The sequence below is a fragment of the Pelodiscus sinensis genome, chromosome 1 (genome assembly GCF_052426305.1).
Source record: "Pelodiscus sinensis isolate ZL-2025 chromosome 1, ASM5242630v1, whole genome shotgun sequence".
Taxonomy (NCBI): domain Eukaryota; kingdom Metazoa; phylum Chordata; order Testudines; family Trionychidae; genus Pelodiscus; species Pelodiscus sinensis.
In genome coordinates, this window is record NC_143052.1 from 89897756 (window position 1) to 89915107 (window position 17352).

The following is a 17352-nucleotide window of genomic DNA, read 5'->3' on the forward strand; positions in this document are numbered from 1 at the left end:
GGGCAAACAATCCCCAAATCTGGTGGTTATTGTATAGATTCACCAGTTTAGCAAAAAATAGCTTCTATAATACCTTAGGGTATGTCTACACTACCCCCCTAGTTCAAACTAGGGGGGGTAATGTAGTCATACGGAGTTGCAAATGAAGCCCGGGATTTGAATTTCCCGGGCTTCATTTGCATGAAGCCGGCCGGCGCCATTTTTAAATGCCGGCTAGTTCGGACTCTGTGCCGCGCGGCTACACGCAGCACGGACTAGCTAGTTCGGATTAGGCTTCTATTCCGAACTAGCTAGTCCGTGCCGCATGTAGCCGCGCGGCACAGAGTCCAAACTAGCCGGCATTTAAAAATGGCGCCCGCCGGCTTCATGCAAATGAAGCCTGGGAAATTCAAATCCCGGGCTTCATTTGCAACTCCGTATGACTACATTACCCCCCCTAGTTCGAACTAGGGGGGTAGCGTAGACATACCCTTATTGGTTATCCAGTAGCCAGAAATACAGTTTCCTTAAGCAAACCAGTATTGGGCTCCCACCCAGAGAGCCAAATAAAAAATGATGAGGATTACTGAATCTTGTTCATTATATAAGAAGTTCTACCAATCCCATAAGATCAGACACAGTACCCACCAAATTAATGAGTATTTCAGATCTTACCCAAACACACACTTACAGATGGTTCTTATTAAGTAAACTAAGATTTATTTTAAACAAGAGAATATTGGTTAAAAGCTCACAGTACATACAGAGATGAATAAAGTCCTTAGGTCAGCTTCACAGTAGAGATGATGAGCTTTGGAGTTGCCATAAATCCTGTGAGAATTAGTCCATAAACTCAGTCCAGTTGTTAAAACCAGGGTCATCCAGGACAGACCAGAAATGGAGACCTCGGTCTATTGCTTACAGTTCAACTGATGATCTTACGCAGATCTGAGATGAAGGGATCACATCCTAAGAGTTTTTTATAGAGATCACTAGAAAGCTATTGTCAGCCTCTTCACAGCAGGTATTTCTTGGGTGAAGAATAGTGCCTTTGAAGTAGAATTACCTGGTTCTTATGTATTCAGGGATCTATTTACATTTATCAGCGTAAAATAATTATTCATTATGCAGTTAATAAACAGTTTAATAGACACTTCAAAGAGAAGTATTGAGAATGAAAGTTTAAATGTTAATATTTCCTTTTGATCTTTGAATTCACGTATAATAGACAGGAACCATATGTTTACATGGTTAACAAGATATACATAAACACAGACAATTAGCATTACCTATAGTTCTCTAACAATACAATTAGCCTGTTAGTTATATAACCCTTTCTGGCCCTAGGTCACTGTAAGCCGGGTGGTTTAGTTCTGGGTCCCAGACCTATGCTCAGGCCTGTAAATAAATGTCCAGTGGCTACCTTCAAACCCTGGGCCCTAAGTACAGGATGGGTCAGGCAAACAAGACCAACATATAGCAGTTCCCCAGTTTGTTCGTCCCTGGCCCTGACTCAGGGCGGGGCAGCAAAGCAAAAACAGTCTCAGAGTTAGTAAGGCCCAGGGCCTTGTTCAGGATGTAAGCAGGGGCTGAACTACTGCTTGCTATCAGCCAGCTAAAATGAGAGAGCTACCTAGGGGGTGGATATGCTCACTCAAAGGCTACATCTACCCTGCAGGCTTCTTGCACAAGAACTGTTTTGTGCAAGAGTTCTTGCGCAAAAGGTCTTGCACAAGAGCACATCCACATTGCCATGTGCGTTTGAGCAAGAGATGTGCTTTTGTGGAAGAGTGTCCATGGCAGCGTGGACATTCTCTTGTGCAAGAAAACTCTGATGGCCATTTTAGCCATAGGGGTTTCTTGTGCAAGAAACCCCTGTTGCCTGTCTACGCTGTCTTCTTGTGCAAGAGCTTTTCCTCAAGAGGGCTTCTTCTTTGTGGGGAGAGGAATAACTCTTGCGGAAGAAGCCCTCTCTAAATTTACTTGCAGAAGAACGTAGGTGCAGTGTAGATGCTCCGCAAGTTTTTGCGCAAGAACGGTCATTCTTGCACAAGAAGCCTGCAGTGTAGACATAGCCTACAGCTATGTCTGCACTGGCAGCTTCTTGTGCAAGAACCGTTTCTCAAAAGAGTTGTTGTGCAAAAAGTCTTCCACGAGAGTGAGTCTACACTGGCATGGGCTTTTGCATAAGAGATGTGCTTTTGTGCAAAAGCGTCTATGGCAGTGTGGACGCTGTCTTGCATAAGAAAGCTCTGATGGCCATTTTGGCCATAGGGGTTTCTTGTGCAAGAAATTCATGTTTCCCTGTCTACACTGCCCTCTTGCGCAAAAGCTCTTGTGCAAGAGGGCTTTATTCCTTGTGGGCAGAGGAATAACTCTTCCCGAAGAAGCCCTATTTTCTGATGCTAGACTGTAGATGTACTTGTGCAAGAATGCGCTTGCAGTGTAGACACCCGGCAAGTTTTTGTGCAAGAACAGCTGTTCTTGTGCAAGAAGCCGCCAGTGTAGACATAGCCAAATTGTTTAGCTCTGCAAGATAATTAACTGTTAACTGTTTATATGTAAATACAGCTCATGCCAGGATGCAAAAGCATCCATGGCCGTGTGGACGCTCTCTTGCACAAGAAAGCTCTGATGGCCATTTTAGCCATAGGGCTTTCTTGCACAAGAAACCCCTGCTGAGCATCCACACTGCCCTCTTCTGCAAGAGCTCCTGCACAAGAGGGCTTACACCTGTTAGAAAACAGCATAGTTCTTGCACAAGAAGCCCTGTCGTCCGACACTCTACTGTAATTTTTCTTGCGCAAGAGCAGGCGGGCAGTGTGGACGCTCTTCTTGTGCAACAATACGCCAGTGTAGACATAGCCTTACGGTAAAGCGTGGGAATAGAGGGCTTCTTGGGCAAGACCTATGCTCTTTTCTAACAAGTATAAGCTCTCTTGTGCAAGAGGGCAGTGTGGACGCATGGCAGGGGTTTCTTGCACAAGAGAGCCCTACGGCTAAAATGGCCATCAGAGCTTTCTTGCACAAGAGAGCATCCACACTGCCAAAGATGCTCTTGTGCAAAAGCACATGGCAGTGTGGACGTGTTCTTATGCAAGAGTTCTTGTGCAGGAACTCTTGCCAGTGTAGACATAGCTACTAAAAGCTGAAGTCACTGGTTTGGCCTGGAGCCAGATCCATTGCAGCCAGCAGAGTGGCTGGCAGGAATGACCGGCGGGCAGCACACAGGTGGCATCACATCAGGCTCAATGGAAGTCATCAGGGTGATGTGTCTGGGTCTGCACTGACTGGACAGAGCTGTAAGTGGGACTTTTGAAGTGGGGTATGGAGAAAGTTTGGGTAAGTGAATGGAACCCTTACATTGCTGGGCTAGTGAACCTGAGAGGCAAAGGACATTGCTCAATTCATTTGAGCTGGGATGGTTATTCGTGGGGGGTTATGAACTCTGTTCATGGTATTTTCCCAAGATAATGCCATGTGACCTCTCTCTCTTTCATTAAAAGTTTATTTTCTACACTCAGACTCTGTGCTTGCGAGTGGGGAAGCATTGCCTCTCAGAGGTGCCCAGGGGTGTGTGAATTTCCCAGGCTACTGGGTGGGGGCTTGAGCCAGTTCTGTGTGAGATGGACCCTAGATATTGAACCCGGCCCTGGCTGCTGCTGGCCCTACCCGGCAGAAGGGTTACAGGTAGGGCCAGATTAAGGGCGGGGCCAGCCGGGCAGCTGCCCAGAGTGCCAACCTATGGGGGGCACCTGATGGCAGCTGTAAGGTGTGCAGCGTGCCGGAGCTGGAGCCGCACATGCGTCGCGCGCCCGCTGCCCAGGGCGCAAGAATGGCTCGAGCCGGCCCTGGTTACAGGAGAAACACAAATGTAGTCCCACAGGCAAGAGAGGAAGGGGGAAGACTGCCACCCGATATGTGGGGTGGCAGGGGAGACTCAGGCCCTCCCTACTCCACCATGTCTCTGCCTACAGCCCTAGCAGTGGCAGCCCTGGCTCGCAACATGCTGACACACTCTAAAGTGTTGTAAGATCAGCCTGACAGTTGCCAGCTCCCCCTGGGCTACTTCTCTTCGGCATTTACCTGGCTCCACACTGGCTGCCAATTCCTGGGGTTGCGGTCGTCTGCACCCTCGGGCAGGGTAAAGAAGCAGGGGTTCAGCTTCAGAGCAGGGGTCCAGCAGTCTGGACCAGTCCTTAGCTTCTGCAAGGTGCTCAGCGCCCTGTTGGCTTGGGAGCTCAGGGCAGGCCTCTGCTACCTCTAGGGCTGGGTCCTTACTGAGCTCCTGGGCTAGGCTTTTATCCTTCCTACCCTGTCCCTGAGCTCCCAAGGAGTTAAAGGAGCAGCATTGGGTTCGGCCCCCCCAGTCTCAGAGAGGGGTTCTTCACCCTCAGGGTCAGTGAAATATTTTGGCCACCCCTTACCAATATAGTCACACATAGAAAGCAGAATTAAACTCAGTCTTTGGCAAATAAAGTCTGCCAAGATAACAGCATAAAAAGATACAGCTGCAGGAAAAATACTAAATTACTGAAAACATTTGTCTGGTCTTGTCTGGCAGCAAACAGAATACTGGGCTAGATGGCTATAGGGTCAGTGGTGGCCACTCATTAGACAGCTGTGCGGATGGTGCTGGAGGCAGGGGCCTACATGCTCCCTCCTGTCGTCCCCCCCCCGCTCCACGGTGTCCAGAGACACATTCCTTGTGGCAGCCAGCCACTCGTGGAAACAACATAGCTGGGACCATTTTCCTCCAGCAGATTGGAGGAGAATCTTTGGCGAGCTGGATGTTGTGCACAGGCCATATTTTGCCCATCCCTACTCTAGGTCCAGTCTAGTGGGATATAAATAATTATACTGGACTACATGGATCACTGTACTCATATCCAGCAGAATAGCCTGCAGGATGCTGCTCTAGATATTGCACCGTTAGTCTGAGCTAACCTGGGAGGAGGCAGAATACTGAACTAGACAACCTGTTTGTCCAATCAGGAATGGCAGGTAGCAGCATGTCAAATTAAATGGGTGACTAGTCTGGTCTAGTACTAAAGGAGGCAGGATTATTAGATTAGAAAGATTATTGGTTTGTGTTGGTGTGGCGAGAAGTTACTGGACTGTTTGGTTCACTTGTTTGTTCCATTCTGGCGACTCATATGTTCTCCTGATTGAGCCCTATAGTCCCTTGAGTCATCTGAGCTTGCTGCTCTTCTTCCTTGTCCTTGGACAATGGAACCTTTATGCTGTTAAAAAATCAATCATAACTGTCTGATTTTCACCAGACGTGACATCAGTGCCTGTGGCTTTAAACTCCGTTAGCCCAAATTTGATATCCAGTCTCAGTTGGCGGTTTCTCCCCAGCTCTGTGTTTGGAGTTGGCACAGTACAGGTGCCGAGTGTTTTTAGCCCCTTCTCATCTATGTACTTCGCAGCCTTCTTTTCTGTGCAATAGAAACCGAAAGCCACACTTGTCTGATCTGGTTCCACGGGAGTGAAAGTATAACTGGCAACCTCATCTACCGCCACCAAATCCCCAATTCCCACCAGCTTCTTGAAGAGATCTGTGCAATATTCATAATTATCTGCTTTTGAGACTCTCTTTTTCTGTATGTCATGGACAGCAATATCAAATGCCCTAGATATCGCTACTCCATAAGTCAGAGCGCTGATTCTCGAGGCAACAATTTGCTGATTGTGCCCAAATAAAACTGCCCCCTTTACAATAGCTGCCTGAGCTTCCAGTGGACACAGGATATGGTACTGCTTCCTAAAGGTCTCATAGATCTTCTCCCTCAGGATAATGCTGGAAGCAAAGCCTCCGACCAGTAAAATATATTGGACCATGGTCATCTCAGGCTTGCTGAGGATTTCCAGCAAGGCATCAATGGTTTGTCTGATACTGTAGGCAAAAAAGCTCTTCATTTTTTCATATGTAATCATGATAGTCCCATCACACCACTCAGCTCCCTCCACATCCTTGAAGAAGTGGGAGATGTCTCTGTACTTGCGCTCTGCCACTCTTGTGAGGTTATGGTAGCAATGTAAGTAGACATCATCTTTGCTGGAAGAGCATTTTTGAAGCCCAAAGTTGTACATCATCTGCTGGCATTCTGTTGGGTGATTCTGCGCATATTCATCCCATACTCCTTCGTGGAAGATCTCCTTCAGGAACTCTTTGAAGTTTTCATCCACTGTGCTGCCTCCCCATCCTCCTCCCGATGCCTTATGTAATTCTTTCAGGGATTGATTCTTTTGGATTTCATGTACTGTGATGTCGATGGTGCCACCTAACACCCAAAATTAATAAAATTAGTGAATCTTTAAAAGAAGTCAGTGCCTTCACTTTAGCTGAGAAGGATGCTTTCTAAAGACAGTCCCTACCTTTACATAAGTTAAAAAAAAGCTCACAATTAGCACACGTGCTCTGGAAATTGGGATTCGGAGCTGCTCATTCTTTAGGTCATAATCTTTCTATACGCATTCTAGACTCTAGCAAGCACATGTTGATGTCCTCAAACTCATCTGAAAGTTGGTAACAGCTGTGAGATATGACCATCTGTTGGGTGTTCAGTGGCCTGTAGGAAATGTGCTGGTGAGTCAAACTCATCCAGTGAACAAGTGGCCACATCTTAGTTGATGCCAAGTCCTTTGTGGGTAGTCTGCAGAGATGTCTGAACTGAGTAGATGCAAAAACTGACACGATGCCTGTCTACACTGGCCTCTTGCTCAAGAACAGTTGCGCAAAAGGACTTATTCCTGAGCGGGAGCGTCAGAGTTCTGGCTCAAGAAGCCCTGATTTCATACATTAGAACATCAGCTTACTTGCGCAAGAACATGAGGTCAGTGTAGACAAGCAGCAAGTTTTTGCGCAAGATCGCGCCAGTGTAGACACAGCCTTAGGGTATGCAGGTTAACAGGTTTGTTACAGATACCCATAAAGCAGTATGGGATAGCAATTGGAGGACTGCCAAAGTGGTGCAGCATTGTGTGCACACACATAATACTCCACACTAATTCAATTTGCATTGAGTTTGCATACTCTTTGAAAGAGGACTATAGAATTCTCTGTAAATAAGGAGTTAGCATGCTGAAGGGTTATATGTTAGTGTACCAAGCTTTTTCACTCCTCATTAAATTCACTTTGTATAGGCTAAAGCCCCATCTAGACAAGCTTTCAGGTGCCTGCTTTTTCAGGTAGACGTTAAAGAAACCAGAGCAACCAGAGCATGGAGGATCAGAGGTCCGTATAGGGCTCGGTGTCTTGCTCTCTTCGCCAGAAGAGGCTGCGTCTACTGAACAGACAAAGTCTGCAGGTAGCAGAGATTTTTATTTATTTAAGAGGGGAAAAGTTACCTCCACAATCCACCACGACATACTGGGTTCCTGGTGACTCCTCAAACTTTTGTCTGTGACCACCTTCTGCCACAAAGCCTTCCTGTGGGAGCTGCTTGCACCAGATTGAGGCGGCTTCTGGCTCTAGGGCAATGATGAGCTTCTCAGAAAGCATGTCACCGATGAGGCCTGCCTAAAATCACAAGAGAACCTGATCACACCAGGAATGGTGGTGAGATTCTGGCTTCCCACCACTGAGATGCAGCATGAGGATTGGATGTTGGCCAGGTTCTTCTAATCCCAGGGAAATTGGGGTGGCCTATCTGGAATGGTCTGTTCCATCTTGTCTGTTCTCAACTGTGACTAGAGTCAGATGAGTCAGAGGCAGGTGAACCCCCCACTCCATGTTCATGGATAATTCATGAGCAAAACTGTAACTGTGTGTGGTCTGGGAGGGGAATTTCTACCTGATTCCAGCCAGCGTGAGTGTATGCCACCGCACATGAGGCTCCATGGCCCCTGTAATGGCTCTTCCAGCTAGTCTCGCTACAGGTGCTAGTCTCAGTGGAGGCTCTAAGCCAGTAGATGAGTAGATCATTTTGTCACTGCTTGTAATAATGTGTAGCAAGCAAGGCAGGGTTCCTCCTCCTTTTCTGTACTGTAACAACTTCTCCCGCCTAGGCCTGACCTCATCAGGGCCCCCCTCTAATTTAGCAGCATAGAAAGGCAAGGTTGAAAACACCTGATGTAAGAAAAAATCTGTGACTCCACCCCTGAGCAAGTTTTAAATTTAAAATACGATTTGTTTAAATGCTGAACAAGTCTTCTGTACTGTTGGGCAGAGAAAATTCTGGAGAATCTCAGAGGCAATTGGGCTGTTACTCACTTTACCTCTTTAGCTGCCAGTCGCATGAACTGCCTGGCAGAAGCATCCCATATGGCTGGAACAGTAACGATCCAGGTGACATCATCAGTGTCATAGACAGCTTGGTATGAGGCTTCCTGTATGGTGTTCAGAGCATGATCCTTCATGTACCGCAGACTTTCTGAGAACACCGTTAGGGCTGGAAGCCTCTTCCCATCATCTGTTTCCAGTTCCATCTTGGAAGTGATTTTCTAGAAGTGAGAAAAAACAAATCACTTTGATTTGTATTGAGGTAGCACAACCTGCTGCTGGGTGTGTTGCCAGTTCCCCTCCCTGCCACTAGTACAGACAACACACTGAGGCTCCGTCTAGACTGGAATGATTTTGTGCAAAAGTGGCTGTTTTTGCACAAAATCTTGCCGCCTGTCTACACTGGCTGCGAGTATTTGCGCAAGAAAACTGACTTTGTAATGTACAAAATCAGTGGTGCTTGAGCAAATACACTGACACTCCCGCTCAGGGATAAGCCCTCTTGCGCAAGTATGCTTGTGCAAGAGGGCCAGTGTAGACAGCAACGTTAATTTCTTGCACAAGAAAGCCCGATGGCTAAAATGGCCATTGGAGCTTTCTTGCGCAAGAGAGCGTCTACACTGACATGGATGCTTTTGTGCAAAAGCAAATCTTTTGCGCAAAGGTACATGCCAGTATAGATGCTCTCTTGTGCAAATACTTTTAATGGAAAAACTTTTCCGTTAAAAGTATTTGCGCAAAATCATGCCAGTGTAGACACAGCCTGAGAGTTGAACAAGGGATCTCCAGGGCAGGGCTGGAGTAATAGTGTGGGGTCAGCGCCACATTTGTGTGTGTGTGTGTGTGTGTGTGTGTGTATATATATATATATATATATATATATATATATATATATATCTATCTATATCATTAAATTAAGGATCTTTTGATGATCCTAAAAGTATTCCCAGACATGCTTGATAAAAGGTTGGCAATAAAGGGTAGGAATAAATGGCCTGTTTTCAGAATGGAGAGATGTAACTAGTGGTGTCCCCAAAGCGCCTATATTGTGCTGTTATATTTGCTTGTTTCATGATCTGCAAACAGGAGTAAACAATAAGATGGCAAAGTTTTCAGATCATACAAAATTTCTTAAGACAGTTAAGTCTAAAACAAACTGCAAAGAATTACAACAAAGAGCTCTTACAAAACTGGGTTACTTGGCAACAAAATTTCAGATGCTTAAGTAAGCACCTCCCAGCCAGAGCCTGCCTCTGGCACCCGCAACCTCTCCACCCCCCAACTACCTGTCCCAAGCAACCACCCAAACCCTCTGTACCTCTTTCCCACAGGTCACAACTCCCTCCCAGACCCTGCACCACGTTCAGACTCCTCTCTGGCACCCACACTCCCTCCCTGATGCTGCACCTCATTTCCCTACCCTGGGTCACCACCCAAACCCTCTGCACTCCCTTCACCCAGGTCACAATTCCCTCCCAGAACGTGCAACCCTTCCTATAACCCCTCCCCCAGGCCAGAATCCTCTCCTGTGCCATATTGCCTTTTGGACGCTGCACCCCAAGCCTCTGCCCCAAATCACAACCCACTCTTTCACCAAAATTCCCTCTCAGACCTCTCACCCCCTCCTACACCGCAGTCTCCTTCTCAAAGCTGTCTTCTGCACCCGACCTCTGTCCCAAACCCCACATCCCCCCAGCAGAAATGTGGCTCTTGTCCACTTGCCAAAATCTTGGAGTGGCCCCCCATTAAAAATTATTGTCCAGTCCTGGCCTAAACCATGGACAGTTGGTGAAAGTAGGGCTGGGACTTCCCCACTCCTTTGGCTTGGGCCCTGCCCCCACGGGAGCCAATCTGCCTCCCTGGACCCCTCACCATAGGGAGGGGAGGAGGGGAGATGGGGGCATGTGACTGGGAGGGAGGAGGGCACACGCTTCCAGACTCCCCAGCCCTGGAATACAGGGAGGGTAGGCACTGGGGGCGGCAACACTCCACCCCCAGAATGTCGAGAGCAGGTGTTCTGGGGGCAGAGTGTGGGTGGAGGCAAGCTGGCAGTTTGGAGAGGCAGAACCTTCCCCCGCCTTCCATAGTAGATGCCCATGGCCTGGACAGTGGCAAGGTCAGGGCTGAGCACTTAGTTCGAACTAGGAAAACCTCATTTTACGAGGATTAAGCCTAGTTCGAACTAGCTAGTTCGAATTAAGGGCTGTGTAGCCCCTTAATTCGAACTAGTGGGAGGCTAGCCCTCCCCAGGTTTCCCTGGTGGCCACTCTGGCCAACACCAGGGAAACTCGTCTGCCCCCCTCCTGGCCCCGGACCCCTTAAAGGGGCACGGGCTGGCTACGGTGCGCGTGCCAGGTGCAAGCCTGCCAGCACCCAGCCAGCAGACCCTGCACCTGGCACGGATCGAGCCACCCACCCGATGTCCCCCAGCCCACCCCCTCTTCCTGGGACCAGGCTGGCGGCTCCCAGGAGCTTGCCCGGGACCACAAGAGGCGGGCACCCGCCTGGGCTAGTGCGGACATCGTGGACCTCGTCCATGATCTCCACACTAGGCACAGGAAAGTGGCCATCTAGGGCAGGAGAGCTGCCAGCCTGGCCACCCAGGAGCAGGTGTGCATGAAAATCAAGGGGGTCCACTGAGACCCCCGACCCTGAGCCCTGAGCTTACAATGGCCGTCCTGGGTCAGACCAAAGGTCCATCTATCCCAGTAGCCTGTCTGCCGACAGCGGCCAACCCTAGGGACCCTGGAAGGGATGGACCGAAGACAGTGACCAAGCCATTTGTCTCCTGCCATCCCTCTCCAGCCTTCCACAAACTTTGGGCAGGGACACCACTCCTACCCCCTGGCTAATAGCACTCCATGGACCCAACCTCCATGACTTGATCTCACTTCCCTTTAAACTCTGTTCTAGTTCTAGCCTTCACAATCTCCTGCAGCAAGGAGTTCCACAGGTTGACTCTTTGCTTTGTGAAGAACAACTTTCTGTTACTAGTTTGAAGCCTGCTACCCATTCCTTTCCTTTGCTGTCCTCTAGTCCTTCTTTATGGGAACTAATGAAGAACTTTTCTGTATGCACCCTCTCCACCCAACTCCTGCTTTTAGAGACCTCTATCCTGTCCCCCCTCCGTCTCCTCTTTTCTAAGCTGAAAAGTCCCAGTCTCTTTAGCCTCTCTTCATATGGCACCTGTTCCCAACCCCTCATCATTGTAGTTGCCCTCCCCTCTCCCAGCCTCTCTCTTCCCCTCTCCCACCTCCTTTTCCCAGTCTCTTCCATTTTTGAACACAATTGTCCTTTATTTTGTACATCAAGAAGAGGGGCTAGGGAAGGGTAAGTGGAAGGAGGTGAGGGAGGAATGGGGTACGCACCCCCGATGGGGAGGACTGGGCTGGCTCTGCAGGCTTCTGGGGGTGAAAGCTCTCCTGCAGCCCCCCAATTGCCCCCTCTCCCCAGATGGCAGCCTGCGGCAAGTGCAGCTGGGCTGATGGCCGAGTGCTGTGATGTGCCCAGTGTGGGTACTCCGGGCAATCCAAGCCAGGACTGCTTTGCAAGCGGGGCACCCCTGAGAACTGTCTGTCCGGGGTGGCGGTCGGGACCCTTTAAGCACAGCCCTCGGCTAGCCTGAGACAGCATCTCCACGCTCTAAGTCCTACTCTGATGCCCTGCCGGCACTGCTTCCGGCCATCCTTAAGCCTGGTTCAGGGTCCTCTTAATGTGGACATGCTAGTTGGAATTAGCAAAACGCTAATTCGAACTAGTTTTTTAGTCTGGATGCGTTAGTTCGAATTAGCTTAGTTCGAATTAACTAATTCGAACTAAGTTAGTTCGAATTAACATTGTAGTGTAGACGTACCCATAGGGGTGAGATTTCCCAAATGATCTTTCCCCTAATCTCGTTGTTAATATTTGGGTGATGGCAGCAGAAGTTTTATTCCCAAAATCTAGGTTTTTAAGATTTTGGGGGAAGTTTTATACCAAAGCCTGGTAGATAAGGCTTTGGGGTACACTTGCTGGCCCCCACTTCTGCATTTATCATGCCAGAGTGGGGAAGGAGCCATGACAGGGAGAACCAGCTGCACATCTTTTCCACATCCCACCCTTACTGCACTGAGGGAAAGGGGCACCTCTGCCCATGTCAGGCCAGCCAGAACTCCCAGAAGGGCCAGCAAGCCCTTGTCTTCCAGCAGACTGTTGGTAAAGTGCCAATAGACCAGAACTGGCTCGTCCAAAGTAAGAGAGCCATCAGAGCCAGCAAATAGTAGACTGAGAATAGGGCTGGCCTAATGCTGGAGGAGTGGGCCCGTGAAAGATAATGTTGAGAAAAGGAAAAGTGATCCAACCGAAAATGGCATGACCGATGTCCCTCCACTTGGACATAGGTACTTGAGTCATTGTCTGGGAGGTGGTCATACCAGATGCTGTAGCCAGACAGAAACCCAACCCCAACTCTCTCTCCCCCCCCCCTCCCTCTGTCATCCTTGGCAGAGAGAATCCTAGAGAGGGAAACAAAATACAGGTCTATGTAGCACTTTAAAGACTAACAAGATGGTTTATTAGATGATGAGCTTTCGTGGGCCAGACCCACTTTCTCAGATCAAAAAGATACTCTGTCTTCAAAGGCTCCAGGGCCTCCAGAGGTGCTGGAATAACAATGGCCCTGGATACTAGACAGGAACCAGATAACAGCGGCAATTGGGCCAGCAGGCTGTCGGGGGCCTTGGGCTACCTTTGGCTGGTACCAGTAATTGATACGCCTACCCACACCGTCCCAGAAGAGGAATCTGCCGTCTCATCAGAAAAAGGATGTCTGGCCCTAATGATTTAGTTACCTCCACCTCACAGGTGCAAATTAAGCTTTCGGACCCCCTGTGGGAATGGGCGTCACAAAGACATTCCAACTTAATTGGCATTTTAATGACAAGAGAAGTGTCTATGTGACCACAGGGGTATAAAGTAGGGTCCTGTGCCCCACTCTAATTGGAGATCCACCCATATACCTGCTGGTCAGGCGGTCTTGGACCCCCAAGACTTTAGGGATGCTGTCTCGTACTGACTGCTTCCCATTGGGATTGAGAGAAATGCTGGCTTCGCCGGAGTAAAGATCGCAGGGGTGAGACTATACCTGCTAGGTGTATATTTTTGCGCGCGTTTAATAAGAGCTCAGAGAACCAAAAGGGTTTCATGGTACCTGTAAGTGACTTTTATTGTAATTTCTGTCTTTTCCTTTTGTAGTGGCTGTGTTATCTGTAACACAGCAGTTACATTTAACAGCTAAGCTTGCTTTGTAACAATAAAATAGTAACTGTTTAAGATTTCAATCTGACTCCTCCCGATGCTGTAACAGAACCAGACACAATTAAAAGAATCACAGCTGGTCAGGGGTAAAAGCAGTAAGAGCTGAGCGTTGGGTTGTGCCGCCTCCACGGGGCAAACTCTTGGGGTGCCTGTCAGCCTTCCTGGCTGCCCGCTGTGAAGGGACTTTTGTCCTAGCAGTCAAAGACTCGGGTGTAATAAGCTCTTTCTGTACCACCTTGGGGCACCCGTCAGCCTTCCTGGCTGCCCACTGCGAAGGGACTCTGTCCTAGCAATGAAGACTCTGGTGTGTACTAGAGCTCACAGACCACTCACTGCCCCGGCCACCGGCTAACAGTTGTCCACCAGGGAGTGGTGATATATAATCTCCCATGCAGTTCCAGTCTTTAAGGAAGCAGTTGAAATCCACACTTGACACCAGGCACTCACAAGGATCTGAACAGCTGAGGAAGGGAGTGACTGCTGAGGAAGATGGACCATGCAGTTTGTCTCTCAGCACAATGGGGATCAGGGTCATAGACACCTGAATATCTGCCAGTTGTAACCCCCTTCCAGCCACATGGCCAATCAAGATGGGCAAGTAGGGATCAAATCCACAATGGGTGGGAAAAATAAATTAACAAAAGAACCACAAAGTAAGAGGCCTCTGAGAAAATAGGGGGGCCAAATGGGAGCAAAATGGCCAGAGTGAGATGGGAAGGGCAGGCAGCAAAGGGAAAGGGGACAAACTACTATATAAGTGATACCAGAGGGCAGTGCAGAGGGAAAGGGAACCCACTGGCCAAACAATTAGGGGAGGGAGGGTAAAACCAAGGGAAGGAGGGAAAGGCGTGTCCATGGATGCTTGAATAGCAAAGCTGGTTTACTGCTGTGAAACCCCAAGTGAGTCAGTAAAGGGAGGAGGTGAGTAGTGAGTGGGACAGGGTGGCAGCAGTGGTGGTAGCAGAAGAGGGAGCTGGACTGTGGGGAGGACTTCACGCTTCTACCCCATTCCTCTTGTAGCCAGCTGGACACATGGCCCCTCCATTGAAGTGTGGCTGGCTGGACACAAAAGCCTGTTCCTCCCCTTATTTTGTACTTCTAGTTCTCTCAGCTAAAACTTGACTAGATCCAAGCAAATATGGTCTACACAAGTTCTGCTAGTCGAGTTTCCTGTTAAGGCTAAGCACTTATTTTAGTGTTGTTAAACGGATGCAGTTTAGATCATTTCTGTTAACTCAGCAAATATGGTTTTTAAATAGCTTCCCGTCATGTCAAAAAGTTCCTATAATATTAAATGTTTTGCAGCTGTATTCCTGGTTATGACTATGTCTGAGTGCATGAGGAAGTGTGAGTGGGAAATATCCAATCCCAAAGCAGTCTGGCTTTTCATGACCTTTTAAGGCAAAGAAAAACCCTGCAAGTGTATAATTAACATGATGAGTGGCCAGGAGTCTCTCTCTCTCTCTCTCTCTCTCTCTCTCTCTCTCTCAGAGAGATGTAACATCACAGCAGAAACCTGGGGCTGTCCCAGAGAAGAAAGCCCTCTCGCAGATCTAAGGGATCTCCAGGGATCTGTGGCCCCATGGTCAATCGCTGGGAAGCTGTTGCCTGGCCAAATCTAGCCGCCTGTGAAATCGGAAGAAATCTATGCCACACCAGTAGCCTGCCTCCAGAGTGCTAGTATGTGTGATGCACATGTGAGTATTATCGTACCCCTAAGAATTTACATCAATAAACAGTCTTCAGCACTGTTCCAGTTAACCCTTTGTCTGAGTTCATTCCTCAGTTGGTCCGGGGACAGGTAACAGCCCCAAGCCAACTAAACTAGCTATCACCAAAGGGACCATAATAGAAAAGGCCCAGCACCAACTCCCTCCCTAACAGCAAGCTGTGAAACCTCCAAACACTGCCCTAAGTATCTCCTCTACCTCTTCACCAAGGGCAAGAGCACCAGTAGCAGTGGTAGAGGACCAGGTCAGCAGCAGCCAAAGAGCCAGGAGAGATCCCAAGCAAGACCCCTCCACTGTCCTGAGAAAAGGTAGGCCAGCACAGCTCCCCCAAAAGCTCTGGTAGCTATTGGTGAGGGGGGCGGGGGGGAGACCAACAAGCTAGAAGTGGGACCTGGCCTAGAAGAAATTAGCTGAGGCCCTGCACACCTCAGCAGCCTCATACCCTACAAGGGGGGAGTGGAAGCCCTAGTATGTTAGAAATCCTTTTTCCTACCAGCTGAGAAGGAGTTCCCTCAGGTCAGTTAGGAACACCAGAATCTGATTAAGGGCTACCTGAGATATTTTTAAAAGCATCCCCCCCAACATACTCACACCTCCCCACACACTGGTATAGCGAAAGCGTTATGTGCTGGGGGAGGAGGAACTGCTCCAGACTGTACAAAGGGGGCAGCAGTGGCTCCCAAGCCAGCAGCGCTGGTCTCCCAGGCAGCCTTTGAAGCTCCTGCTCCCACTATCCGACCCTGTCTCGGCGGCTTGTCTGCAGGGAGTAAGTAGCCCAGCAGCTACATTGGCGCCCCCCTATAGTGGTGCAACTGTCCCCCACCTGCTGGTTGACCCTAGCTACACCACTGTCCCTATACCCTTGTTTCAGGGAGAAGGAGAGAGACCAGCTGAAACCAGACAAGGAAGCCTCTTCTCCGGGAGAGAATGTGCTCCTTCCCATAGGGGAAGGAGCATCCTTAGGTTTACCCCTTAGATACAAACAAGCGAGTGCAGTAGGGGGGTGGCAACCTCTGCCTGAGAGGGGCTAATTACCCCAGCCCGCCATTGCCAGAGGGGAGAAATGCTAGGGCTGGTGAGAGAAAAGAGGCCTTGTCACACTGAACAGTTTGGGTTCCAGCTTGTATGTCCAGATGCTATTACATAAGACCTGATGACTGAATTTTTTTAATCTCTGAGGATACGTCTACACTGCAACACTATTTCGACATAACCAGTGCTATTCTGAAATAACTTAGTCTGCATCTGCTCAGCAGGCAGTTATTTCAAAATAGCGTTAAAATTCTGTCAAGCTGGAGGACTTCTCACTCCGACTCCTGTAACCCTCATTGTATGAGGAATAAGGGAAGTCAGAGGAAGAGTGCTCTGTTTCGAAATACGTGCTGTGCAGATGCTCCCAATTTCAAAATAAGCTGCGCAATTTACAAAGCTCAATTTGCACAGCTTATTTCGAGCTAAGCCCTGCAGTGTAGACGCACCCTGGCAGCCTTGAGTGGGAGGAAGGAGACAGCACAGTCGCAGCAGCTGCTGCTTCCACATCTGGGGCCAGTCTGCTGTTATAGATTGCAGCTTCATGAGGTGTTCAGAGGCATGGCCTTGGGGAAAAGGGTTTTTGGAGGGGGGAAGTCAGGAGTGGGGCCTTAAGGGCCCAGTTACCACCCATTGAAAAGGTAGGAATCCTGTGAACCGCATTCCTTTCTCTTTTCTGAATTGGCTGCTCCATGTAGCTTGCACTTACCTCATTATAGAGCTTCATCTTGAAGTGGTGGAAGTAGTACCACCTGTGAGCTTCGCTGGAGGGGAGCGAGTTGTACTTCATGACGGCATCGTAGCCAAACTTCTTAAACTCACGCTTTTCATTGAAGAGGATGCACGTTGGGGTCTTCAGAGTGTTGAGCGCGTGCTCCTGCCCCCAGTACACCTGCCGGATTTGATCTGGCCGTGTTGCGAGAGAAAAGCAGTAGCCGCTGTAAGACGTGCCAAAATCAATGGCAACAATGAACAAGGACTTGCTTGCCATGATAGTGAACTGGAGAGACTCCCTAGCCGATGTCCCTTGTTAGAACTGAGTACTTTGCAAAAGTGAAACCATTTTGCAGTTAACTCTACACTATAAAACTG

General features: G+C 48.9%; 2 protein-coding genes across 13 annotated transcripts in view; one reads left to right on the plus strand and one right to left on the minus strand.

Moving 5' to 3' along the window:
* Window positions 1–503: 503 nt before the first annotated feature.
* LOC102445653 (heat shock 70 kDa protein 12A-like) lies at window positions 504–17251 on the minus strand. The gene is made up of 4 exons (XM_014572222.4): window positions 16970–17251; window positions 8203–8427; window positions 7333–7504; window positions 504–6266 (listed from the first exon to the last, which is right to left on the minus strand). The coding sequence occupies exons 1-4, from the start codon at window positions 17249–17251 to the stop codon at window positions 5218–5220; spliced, it is 1728 nt and encodes a 575-aa protein (XP_014427708.3). The 3' UTR covers window positions 504–5217.
* LOC149525604 (uncharacterized) overlaps window positions 14338–17352 on the plus strand; it is a 34876-nt gene continuing 31861 nt past the window's right edge. For 5 of the 12 annotated variants that reach the window (XM_089780833.1, XM_089780828.1, XM_089780821.1 and 2 more), the window contains exons 1-2: window positions 14340–15198; window positions 15442–15539. In XM_089780833.1, the coding sequence (XP_089636959.1) occupies window positions 15191–15198; window positions 15442–15539 (106 nt within the window). In that variant the 5' untranslated portion in view covers window positions 14340–15190. Of the gene's footprint in view, window positions 15199–15441; window positions 15540–17352 lie in introns of all 12 variants that reach the window. The other 7 variants (XM_089780846.1, XM_089780845.1, XM_089780823.1 and 4 more) reach the window with 6 other exon arrangements.

Excerpts from the sequence above, each read along its gene's own strand:
- LOC102445653 (XM_014572222.4), bottom strand. The coding sequence starts at position 17,251 with ATGGCAAGCAAGTCCTTGTTCATTGTTGCCATTGATTTTGGCACGTCT. Across the intron at positions 7,505-8,202 it reads TGCGACTGGCAGCTAAAGAG|GCAGGCCTCATCGGTGACAT; the intron begins GTAAAGTGAGTA and ends TTGTGATTTTAG. Across the intron at positions 6,267-7,332 it reads TGTCGTGGTGGATTGTGGAG|GTGGCACCATCGACATCACA; the intron begins GTAACTTTTCCC and ends TTTGGGTGTTAG.